The sequence below is a fragment of the Orycteropus afer genome, unplaced genomic scaffold (assembly GCF_000298275.1).
Source record: "Orycteropus afer afer isolate SDZICR_OR568_19922 unplaced genomic scaffold, OryAfe1.0 scaffold00632, whole genome shotgun sequence".
NCBI lineage: Eukaryota > Metazoa > Chordata > Mammalia > Tubulidentata > Orycteropodidae > Orycteropus > Orycteropus afer.
Genome location: NW_006922219.1, coordinates 1,223,018 through 1,234,636, shown reverse-complemented (window position 1 = coordinate 1,234,636; position 11,619 = coordinate 1,223,018). Strand labels below are relative to the sequence as shown.

The 11,619-nt window shown below is 42.4% G+C and overlaps 1 protein-coding gene across 1 annotated transcript; it reads left to right on the top strand.

The window, feature by feature from the left end:
* Positions 1–208: 208 nt before the first annotated feature.
* On the top strand, positions 209–3,816 carry LOC103210642 (patr class I histocompatibility antigen, A-2 alpha chain-like). Its single transcript, XM_042783072.1, has 7 exons — positions 209–272; positions 590–859; positions 1,523–1,801; positions 2,462–2,737; positions 2,841–3,016; positions 3,574–3,627; positions 3,784–3,816. The coding sequence occupies exons 1-7, from the start codon at positions 209–211 to the stop codon at positions 3,814–3,816; spliced, it is 1,152 nt and encodes a 383-aa protein (XP_042639006.1).
* The last annotated feature ends 7,803 nt before the right edge of the window (positions 3,817–11,619 follow it).

Below are 11,619 nucleotides of genomic sequence, written 5' to 3'. Positions count from 1 at the left end.
AAGCGAACTCTATCCCTGAGTTTAACTTCTCCTTTCAAACCTGTGTCACCTTCTTTTGCCTGGACACACATGACGCAAAGTTACTTCTCAACGACAATTGGGTGACAGATTTCTGGGGAAGCCAATCACGGTAACCGCAGTTCCTGATCCTAAGTTCCGCTTGGATCCGCAGTTAGCAGATCGTCGGTAGAAATCCAGCACCTGGGTCATGATACCCCGGACCCTCCTCCTGCTGCTCTCCGGGGCTCTGGCTCTGACCGGAACCAGGGCAGGTGAGTGCGGGGTCGGGAGGGAAAGAGTATCTGTGGAGGAGGGAGTAAGGGGACCTCCGGGTGGGGACACTGGACCTAAGTGAAGCCTCATCTACACCGTCCCCGGCCCAAAGCAGCCTGGAGCCCATTCCGTCCATAATCACCCCTCCCCCGCGTGTCCCGCCCCCTCCTATCCCCACCGCTCTATCCAGGCCCTGCCCCTCCGGTCGCCCCTTCTGGGTCTATGAGTCTCCTCCTTACTCCTCAGCGCCCCTCCCTGAACCCGGGACGCCACGCGGGGAGAAGGGTCAGTGGTCTCAGCCTCTCCCTGCCTCCAGGTCCCCACTCACTGAGGTTTTTCCTCACCGCCGTGTCCCGGCCGGGCCAAGGGGAGCCCCGCTTCATCGCAGTTGGTTACGTGGACGACACACAGATCGGGCGGTTCGACAGCGATGTTGAGAATCCCAGGGCTGAGCCTCGGGCATCCTGGATGCAGCTCATGGAGTCTGATTTTTGGGATGAGAGTACTCGGATTGCCAAAGTCCGCGAACAGAATTACCGAGTGCACTTGAAGAACCTGCTTAGCTACTACAACCAGAGTGATTCAGGTGAGTAATGACAGGCCCAGGTCGCAGGTCAGGAGGTCCGTCCCCCACAGTGAGTGGCCAGGGTCTCCAGGTCTGAAGTTCACCCCGAGGCCTCTGGACCTGCAGGACCCTTAGACCAAGGAAGAGCCTTGGGCTTTCATTCCAGTTTCATTTTCAGTTTACAACCAAATGACCTCTGACCAAGGATCTCTGGTTGCATAGTGGATAAAGCATTTGGCTGCTAACCAAAAGGTGGGTGATTCCAACCCACCAGCCACTCTGCAGAAAAAGATGAGGAAGATTGCGTCCATAAAGATTTACAGCCTCTGAAACCTAATTAAGCAGTTCTACTGTAGGGAGTTCTGGTAGCATAGTGGCTAAGTCACTTCCCTGCTAACCAGAAGGCTGGCGATTCAAACCCACCAGCCACTCCTCGGAAGGAAGGTTGGGCAATCCTACTTCCCTAGTGATACTGCCTCGGAAACCCAAGGAGGGGTCGCTATGAGTCGGGTTTGACTCGACGGCACATAACAACAACAACAAGAACAACACTGTATCCTAAATAGGGTCGCTATTACTGGTTGGCAGTGTGTTTGGTTTGTTTTGGTGGGGCTCTGACCAGTCACAGCCAGTGGGAGGCATGGCTGACCACCAAGGCTGGGCTGACAGCAGGGGCTGGGCCAGGGTCTCACACCTACCAGGGTATGTATGGCTGCGACATCGGGCCCGACGGGCGTCTCCTTCGTGGGTACAATCAGCGAGCATATGATGGTGCCGATTACATCTCCCTGAACGAGGACATGCGTTCCTGGACTGCCGCAGACACCACAGCTCAGATCACCAAGCGCAAGTGGGATGAAGCCGGTTCCGCAGAGTACTACAGGGCCTACTTTGTGGAGGGCAGGTTCCTGGAGTGGCTTCACAGATACCTGGAGAAAGGGAAAGAGACTCTGCTTCGCACAGGTAGGAGGGGCCCTAGGGTACTTCCCTGAACTCCCTTGGAACTAGGACTATTTCTGCTCTCCTGGCCTCTCAAAAGGAAGGGAGGAAAGTAGGATAGATGTCAGGATACCCCTCCCATGAGGGTGGAGAGTGAGGAGTTAGCCCAGATTTCCAGATCCTATACCAGAGAGCAACTTGCCCAGTGGAGCCCTCCTTTCTCTCAGAGACAGTTAAGGGATCCACTCTCTCTGGGGATAATAGGGAAGGTGGTTCCTGAATGATTAGCAGTATCCTTTAATCCTGAAATCCACCTTGATCCTGAAATCTACCTTAAGAACCACCAGGGGCTCTCCTTGATAAACTTTGTTCTCTGCCCCATACCCAATGAATTTGAAGGTCTGATTCCAGTTTTTCAGAGTTTCTCACCCACTCAAGTCAAAACTAGAAATCCCTCCTCTCCCCTCAGATACCCAGAACATCCTATTCTGGGCTGCCTCACCCTGATTTTTATAACTTTACAAGGAATAGATTGTCCCAGATCCCTGTAACAGGCTGGGGTCTGGGTTTTGCATGCTCTCCCCTCCCCCAATTGCCCTGTCCATTCTCAAGATGATCACATGAATCCTGCTCAGGTGGCCTATGGGAGGTAATGAAAGTTCTTATATCTTCTCTTTCCCTCAGAACCCCCAAAGACACATGTGGCTCACCATCCCATTTCTGAACAAGAGGTCACACTGAGGTGCTGGGCCCTGGGCTTCTACCCGGCGGAGATCACCCTGACCTGGCAGCGGGACGGGGAAGAGCTGACCCAGGACACAGAGCTTGTGGAGACCAGACCTACAGGGGACGGGAACTTCCAGAAGTGGGCAGCTGTGGTGGTACCCCCTGGAGAGGAGCAGAAATACACATGTCATGTGCAGCACGAGGGACTGCCCAAGCCCCTCACCCTGAGATGGGGTAAGGAGGCTGATGAGGGTGGAGTCTCCTCTCAGGGATAGCAAGAGGCCTTCTGGCCAATTGCAGCAATGTCAGGCCCTCTCACCTCTCCTCCCTGTCCTAGAGCCCCGTTCTCAGTCTGACATCACCATCGTGGCAATCATTGTTGGCCTGGTTCTCCTTGTGGCCATTGGAGCTGTGGTGGCTGGAGTTTTTTTCTGGTGGAAGAAGAGCTCAGGTATAGAAGGGGGTGGGGTCCGAGTTTTCTTGTCCCAGTGGATGGTTTCAAGTCCCAGGCAGGTGATTTGCCTTGCAGTCTCTGCCTCATTGGGCAAGGCACCATCCCCACGTGTGCTGGCCCAGTCTTGGGCCCTGCGTGCTAAAAACTGCTTTTCTGTAAAGCACATGTGATAGTGAAGGGTAAATCTTCACCTTAGTGGCTCTACTGATGGAGACCTGATTCTCAGTTGTCACAGGGGAAATTCCTACTGAGAAGAGATTCCAAGGAGGGTGGTTGGTCCAGTAACTGTACATCTTTCCTTGTGTTTCCTTATCCTGCTCTGGGTCTGCAGTCCCAGTCTGGTAACTTCCCTGATCTCCAGGACTACCCAGCTTTTCTGGGATCTCAAGGTCCTGCCTCCTCCCAATCTCTCACAGAATGCTTTTTCCCCACAGGTAGAAAAGAAAAGGGCTACAATCCAGCTATAAGTAAGTATGAAGGGAGGGAGGCTGATCCTGAGACCCTTAGGATAGTGTAGATGGGTATCTACGGGGGCACCCTCTCACCCCATGATTCACATTCTCCTAGTTTCATCTCCTGTGAGCTCTGACCAGATCCTGTTTTTGTACTTTTCCAGGCATTGATAGTGGTAGTCCCCTGGGCTCTGATGTTTCTCTCCCAGTTTCTAATGGTAAGACTCTTGGCGGGGGGGGGATTGACATGGGAGAAGGGTTGGGGCAGAGGGGACACAACCAGATTATGGGAATTCTTTGGATTTGCACATTTTCAGAGTGTCAACACTTGTAGTGACTGATCTGAATTTCTTCACAATTCTTTTCTTCTGCAGCTTGACATTGTTGCCTTGTGTGGGACTGAGTGACACAAGATTTGATCATATCATATTCCATTTTGTGATTCAAGAACCTCTGACTTCTCTTTCTGAAACTGATATCTGAATGTGCCTGTGTTCCTATCAATATTAGGTGAGGATACAGTAGAACTAACCCAGCTCTACACACCAGTGAACTCCTCCAAAACTATCCCCTACCTATGTTCCAGTTCCAGCAAACATGTGGCTAGAACATCTTTTTTATGGATTGAATTATGTCCCTAAAAAATGTGTAAATCATAACTCTATGCCTGTGGCTATAATCCTATTTGAGAATGGTTGTGGTTTATGTTAATGAGGCTGGATTAGTGTAGGGTGTGTCTTGAGTCAATGTCTTTTGAGACATAAAGGAGATTACACAGGCAACTGAGTGAGCAGAGATGGGGGAAGATGTGTAATCTGCTAGGAACCAGGAGGCAGAAGCTGAGAAGACTAGGACCTTCATCCAGGGCCAACAGGGAGAGAAAGCCTTCTGCTAGGACCAGTGCACTGAATTCAGACTTTCTAGTCTCCTAAACTAGCCTAAGGCACTTGGCTGCTAACCAGAAGGCTGGTGGTTCAAACCCACCAGCCACTCCTCAGAAGAAGATGGGGCAATCTACCTCTGTAGTGATACTGCCTCGGAAACCCAAGGAGGGGTCGCTGTGAGTTGAGTCCGACTCGACAGCACATAACAACAGTCTCCTAAACAGTGAAAAATAAATTTTTTTTATTAAAGTCATTGTGGTGGTTAAGTTTGTGTGTCAACTTGGCTAGACCTCGTTGAGTGGCTGAGCAGCTGGATGTAGTATTCCCCATAATGAGACTGGCAATCAACTCCATGGTGGACTCTACTGTGAGCAGCTGAGTATCTGCATTTGGGTATGTGGTCTGCTTCCCGTATATAAGAAACAGCTTTGGAAATGGTCCCTAGTATTAAGGCATGCTTGAACCCTGCATGTAGCCGAGTCATTGTTCAGCAGCCTGCCATACTCTGCGAACCTGGGACTTTCAATGGACTTGAATCCATGGCCTTCCTTGTGGTTTGGTAACGTCAAGACTGTGCCATTTTATTTGTTAACCTTGGGCTTGTTAGCTTCAACTTCAGTAGCTGCCTGAGTGAAGAGATGCCTCTAGCTTCAGTGGGCCAGGAGCAAGAGACAGAGCTGAAGCCCAAGGTCGAGGGGCTTTCACACAGCCCCTAAGGCCGGGTGCTTTGAACTGGGACTCCCGAACTGTGAGTGAATAAACTCCTGTTTGTTCAAGCCATCCCATTTGTAGTACATTCTTGTCAGAGCAGCACTAGGTAACCAGAACAGTCATCCACTTGTGGTATTTCTGTTATAACAACTCTAGATAACTAAGACAATGAAAGACTGTTTTTCTACAGATAGATTGATGACGTAGAAGGTATTTTCTACAAATGTAAATTTGTAAGTTAAATAGCAAGAAAATCTAATTTAATTAATCAAATTAATACAATATAATCTAATTTCAATATAAATAAAACATAAAACCTCCCACTGCAGCGTCTGTGTCATTGCCTAGTTTTCTTCCCATTCCTGTCAGACTGAGGCTTCTGTCCTGAGAAAATCCCCTGTGCAGTTTCACCACTCCCTCACCCACATGACTTCGGTTCAAACTTCTCTCTTCTCTATGTTGCTTAATTATAGTCTCTGCATCTCAGGGTCCCCAGCCCCCAGTTTTGGAGGGAAGTGAAGCCTCTCTCCTCAGTGAATGGATTGATACAATGGCTGCACAGTGGGCTCAAGCACAGCAACGATCGTGAGGACCGTGCCGACCTGGACCGTGTTCTGTTCTGTTGTATATGAGGTTGATATGAGTTGAAATCAACTCAACAGCACTAACAACAACATCCCCACGTAACACTGAATTCTGATAGAAAGAAAAGATCAGTATCTTTTTTTGCTGGAAAAGGGGAGTTGTGGTTTTTAGGTACCAATGAGACAATTTCATCTCACTTTGACCCAATGTGAGAGAGAATCATTATCGAATATTAACCCTGATTTAAGTTAGGTATTGCGAGGTGAGAGGCTTGATAGATGGAGTTTGATTTGATCTTTTTGTACAACCCTATGTACTGTGACCTCTCTGAAAGCTGCATGCCATATAATGTGTGAATAAATTGGAATCTTTCAATATGAATATAATGTGATTATAAATTAAAGCACTGAAACAAGTCTTTAAAAATTGACCTAGGGGTACAGTTTGCATTATTGACTATTTCCATTAAATAAAGTATATAGTATTTCACATCATAATCTAGGTCACATAAGCATACACATGCTCACACCTGTAATGAAAATAAATATAATAACTCAAAATAGCATGGAACTATTAAAATGGATATGATACATTACAAATTATAGGATGTAAAAAACTAACATACACCATAATGTGATTGTAAGCACAAATGCCTATTATCACCGGCCTGTAAAATCAAGTACCATTTGCGATATTTTTTCAAATATTGAACATGTTGCCATGCTTCCTTTTTTTTTCTTCTTTTACTTTTATTGTGGTGACAACATACACAACAAGATGTTTGCCAACATAACAGCCTCCACATTCATAGCTGGGATATTGATGATATTTATCAGGTTGTGCCATTATTCTTGCTATCCTTTCCCAAATATTCTACCACCATTAGGATACACTCAATGCCCTGCAAACAATAGCTTCCCCTTTCCCTCTCCCTCCTACCCCTGGTAATCAGTAATAGTCTTTGATTTATTTGTAAACCTATCTAAGAATTTTTCCAACCCTCCCCTCCAACCCTGGTAACCAACAAAGAAAATTTCCTTCCATGTATAAACCTTTCCTTGACATTTTACAATAGTAGACAAATACAATATATGTTCTTCTGTGATGGACTTATTTCACTCAGCATAATGTCCTCCAAGTTCATTCATGTTATGCAGTGTCTTGCAGATTCTCCATTATTCTTGAGAGTTGTATAGTATTCCATTATGTGTGTGTACCACAGTTTGTTTATCCAATTCTCAGCTGATAGGCACTTAGGTTGTTTCTATCTCTTTGCTATTGTGAATAGTGTTGTGATGAACATGGGTGTGCAATATTCTTGTCCTGTCTCTCACTTCTTTAGGATATATACCTAGTAATGGGCTTGCGAGGTAAAATGGTATTTCTATTTCCAATTTTTTAAGGAACCACCATATTGATTTCCACAGTGGATGTATTTTACAGTCCAAACTTACAGTGCATCACAATCTCAATCTCTCCACATCTTCACCAGCATTTGTTATTTTCTGTCTTGTTGAACTTTGCTATTAGTGCTGAGGTGAGATGGTATCTCCTGTTTGTTTTGATTTGCATCTCACTAATGGCTAATGATTGTGAACATTTCTTCATGTATTTGTTGGCTGCCTGAATATCATGAACAGAAATGTCTGTTCATGTCTTCTGCTCATTTTTTAATTGGAGTTTTTGTCTTTTTTGATGTTAAGGTGGTAGAGTTTCAATAAATTTTAGAGATAAGTCTTTTGTCACATAAGTCATTGCAAGATATTTTTTCAAAATCTGTAGGTTCTCTTTTTACTTTTTTTGGAGAAGTATTCTGATGCACATAAAAATTTAATTTTTAGAATTTTCTGCCATATTTTAGGGCCCCTAAGAAGAGAGCTCTGGTGACATAGTGCCTAAGGCATTTGAATGCTAACCAGAGGCTAGCAGTTCAAACCCACCAGCCGCTCCTCAGAAGGAAGATTGGGCAACCTACTTCCATAGAGACACTGCCTTGGAAACCAAAGAGAGGTCACTATGACTTGGGATCAACTCGATGGCAGTGAGTTTGGTGTAAGTTTGCCCCTATTTTTCTTCAGTGAACTTAATGGTTTCAGGTTTCACATTTAAGTCTTGGTCCATCTTGAATTCTTTTTGATGTGTATGGTATGAGGTATGGCTCTTGTTTCAATTTTCTGTAAATGGTTATCCAGTTTTGCCAGCATCAATTGTTAAAGAAACTATCTCTTCCTCATTTAATGGATTTTGGCCCTTTATCAAAGATCAGCTAACCATAGGTCAATGGATCTATTTCTGGGTTCTCAATTCTGTTTCACTGGTCTATGTGTCTGACATTGTAACAATCGATACCAGCTGTATTGACAGCTGTGGCTGTATAGTAGGTTTTGAAATTTGGGAGTGTAAGTCCTCCAGCTTTGTCCTCCTTCAGTAGTGCTTTGCTAATCTGAGGGCTTTTTCCTTTCCATATAAAATTAGTGATTGGTTTTACCATGTCCTTAAACAATGTTGATACAATCTGAATTGAGATTGTACTGAATGTATAGATTGCTTTAGGTAGTAGAGACATTTTCACAATGTTCAATCTTCCTATCCATGGCATGGTATGCTCTTCGATTTATATAGATCTCTTATAGTTCTTGAAGTAGCATTTTGTAGTTTTCTTTGTATAGGTCTTTTGTGTTCCTGATAAGATTTATTCCTAAATAATACCTTTTTGCTAGCTATTGTAGATGGTATTGATTTCCTTATTTCCTTTTCAGAGACCTCTTTGCTGGTGTAGAGGAATCCAACTGATTTTTGTATGTTGACCTTGTATCCTGCCACTATGCTAAATCTCTCCATAAGTTTCAATAGTTTACTTGCTGAATATTCTTGGGTTTTCTACATATAGGATCATATCATCTGCAAATAGGGATAGTTGTACTTTTTCCTTATCAATATGGAAGGCTTTAATTTCTTTCTTGCCTTATTGTCCTGGCTAGGACTTCCACTGCATTGTTGAATAGAAGTGGAGATAGAAGGCATCTTTGTCTCATTCTTGTTCACAAAGGAAATAGTTTCAGTCTCTCTCCATTGAGAATAATGTTGACTGTTGGTTTTGCATATATGCCCTTTGTTATGTTGAGGAATTTCCCTTGTATACCTATGTTTCTCATAGTTTTTATCAGGAATGAGTGTTGAATTTTATCAAATGCCTTTTCTGGATCTTTTGATAGGATCATGTGATTCTTTTCCTTTATTTTACTTATGTGATGGATTACATTATTTGCTTTTGTAATGTTGAACCATCCTTGTATACCTGGTATGAACCCTGTTTGGTAGTGATGTATTATTTTTTTGGTATATTGTTGGAGTCTATTGGCTAGAATTTTTTTGAATATATTTACTTCTATATTCTTGAGGACTATTCATCTGTACTTTTCCTTTGTAGTGGTGTCTTTGCCTGGTTTTGGTATCAGGGTTATGCTTGCTTCATGAAATGAATTTGGGAAGAATCCATCCTTTTCTATGTTCTGGAATAGTTTGAGTAGGATCTAAGTGTCTGTTATTCTCTGAACATTTGGTAGAATTCTCCAGGAATCCTTCTGGGCCAGGACTTTTTGCTGTTGGTAATTTTTGCCCTGTTCAATTTCTTCTTTTGTTATGGGTCTGTTCAAGTTATCTACCTCAGCCTGTGTTAGTTTAGGTAGGTAGGATGTTTCTAGAAATCTGCCCATTTATTCTAGGTTTTCAAGTTTATTGGAGTACAGTTCTTCAAAGTAACTGACATTATTCTTTTTATCTTGGTTCTGTTGTGATGTCACCTCTTTCATTTCTTATTTGTATTATTTGCATCTTCATCTTTTTTTCTTTTATTAAGTTTACCAGTGGTTTGTTGATTTTATTAATCTTTTCAAAGAACCAACTTCCTGTCTTGTTGATTTTCTCTACTATTTTCTGTTTCTTCTTTATTTTCTGCTCAAGTATTTATTTCTCTTTTTCTGGTGACTGTAGGCTTGTTTTTCTCCTCTTTTTCTAACAGTTGGATATGTTGGGTTAGGTGTTGGTTTTGGCTCTTTCTTCTTTTTTGATGTGTGCATCTATTGCTATAAATTGCCCTCTGATTGCTGCTTTTGCTGTGTCCCCAAAATTTTGGTGTGTTGTGTTTTCATTCTTGTTTGCATCAAGGGTTTTTTTAATTTCATTTTTTATTTCTTCTTTTACAGTCATTTTTGATGAGGGTATTAATCAGTTTCCATGTGTTTGCTCTTTCTCCATTGGTCTTCCTAATGCTGATTTCTAATTTTATAGCACTGTGATCTGAGAAGATGCTTTGCAGTATTTCAGTGTTTTTATATTTATTGAGGCTTGCTTTGTGGCCTAACATATGGTCTATATTGGAGAATGTTTCATGTGTGCTGGAAAAGCAGGTATATTTGGTGTTGTTGGGTGAAGTAGGAGCTCTGGTGGTGTAGTGCCTAAGGCATTTGACTGCTAACCAGAAAGCTGGTGGTTCAAACCCACCAGCCTCTCCTCAGAAGGAAGATTAGGCTATCTACTTCCATAGACATACTGCCTTGGAAACCCAAGGAGGAGTCGAATCAACTTTACAGCAGTGAGGTGTTTTTTTTGGGGGGAGGAGGCGTAGTGCTCTGTAGATATCTATAAAGTCATGTTGGTTGATCTTATTGGTTAGTTCTTCTGCATCTTTGTTGAGTTTCTTTCCAGTTCTATCTTTGACTGGAAGTGGTGTATTATTACTGTGGATTTATCTATTTGTCTTTTCAGTTCTGCTAAAGTGTGATTTATGTATTTTAGGGTTCTTTCCTTGTGTAGATATGTTTTATGGTTATGTCCTCTTGTTCAATTGATCTTTTAATCATTATATAATGGTATGTCCATATAATTTTTTATGGCCATTTTTGTCTTAAAGTGTCTTTTATCAGAAATTAATATTGCCACTCATACCCTTTTTGGTAGCCATTTGCTTGATATATCTTTTTTCCAGCTTCTGATTTTTAGTCTATATTTGTCTTTGGGTCCAAAGTGAGTCTCTAGTAGGCAGTATATTGCTACATTATGTTTTCTTATCCAGTGTGCAACTCTCCATATTTTGGGTGGTGCATTTAATCCATATATATTCGGTGTAATTATTGACAAGTATGAATTTATTGGTGTATTTATGCCCCATGATGTTCTTGATTTCTGTGTTCCATATACTTTTTTGTACTGAGCTCAGTTTTTTCATGAATTGTGTTATCATCTCCTTTATTGCTATTGTTTTAGTATTTGCTAAATATTTGCACTTGTCCTTTTTTTATTTTTATGTAAAGGTTTATTATTTTTCTTTGAAGTTATCCTTTGGTTTATTATTCTCTTCCCAGGTTTACAACTGTCTGTTCTATCTCACAACTGTCTTGACTTCCTCACCATTTAGAAGTCCTGTAACTACACTATTTGTTCCCTTGTTTTGGTTTGTAGTTGTCCTCATTTACCAATTAATGTCTCTAGTTCCCTGTTTATGGTCTTGTAAGCTTATTTTACTTTGGATACTTCTACAGCTGGGTTGGTTTCTGAGTTATGTCATCCTGTGTGTTAATCATCAATTCCTGTTTACTGTTGTTGGTTCTCTGTCCAAAGGAGTCCCTTTTGTAAAGTTGGTCTGGTTTGAACAAATTCCCTTAATTTCTGCTTATCTGACAGTCTCCTAATTTCACCCTCATATTTGAGGGACAGTTTTGCTGGGTATATAATTCTTAGTTGGAACTTTTTTTCCTTGAGGATTATATATTTCACTCCATTGCCTTCTCACCTGTATGGTTTCTGCCAAGAAATCCAAGCTTAGTGTTATTAGTTGCCCTTTTTAGGTAACTCTTTGTTTTTCCTGTGCTTCTTTCAGGATTCATTCTTTGTCTTAGATTTTGGTGAGTTTGATGATGATATATCTTGGTAATTTCTTTTGGGGTCTATCCTGTTTGGGTTCATTGAACTTCTTGAATGGTTATAGTCTCATTTTTCTTCATATTAGGAAATTCTCTTCCCACCAATCTT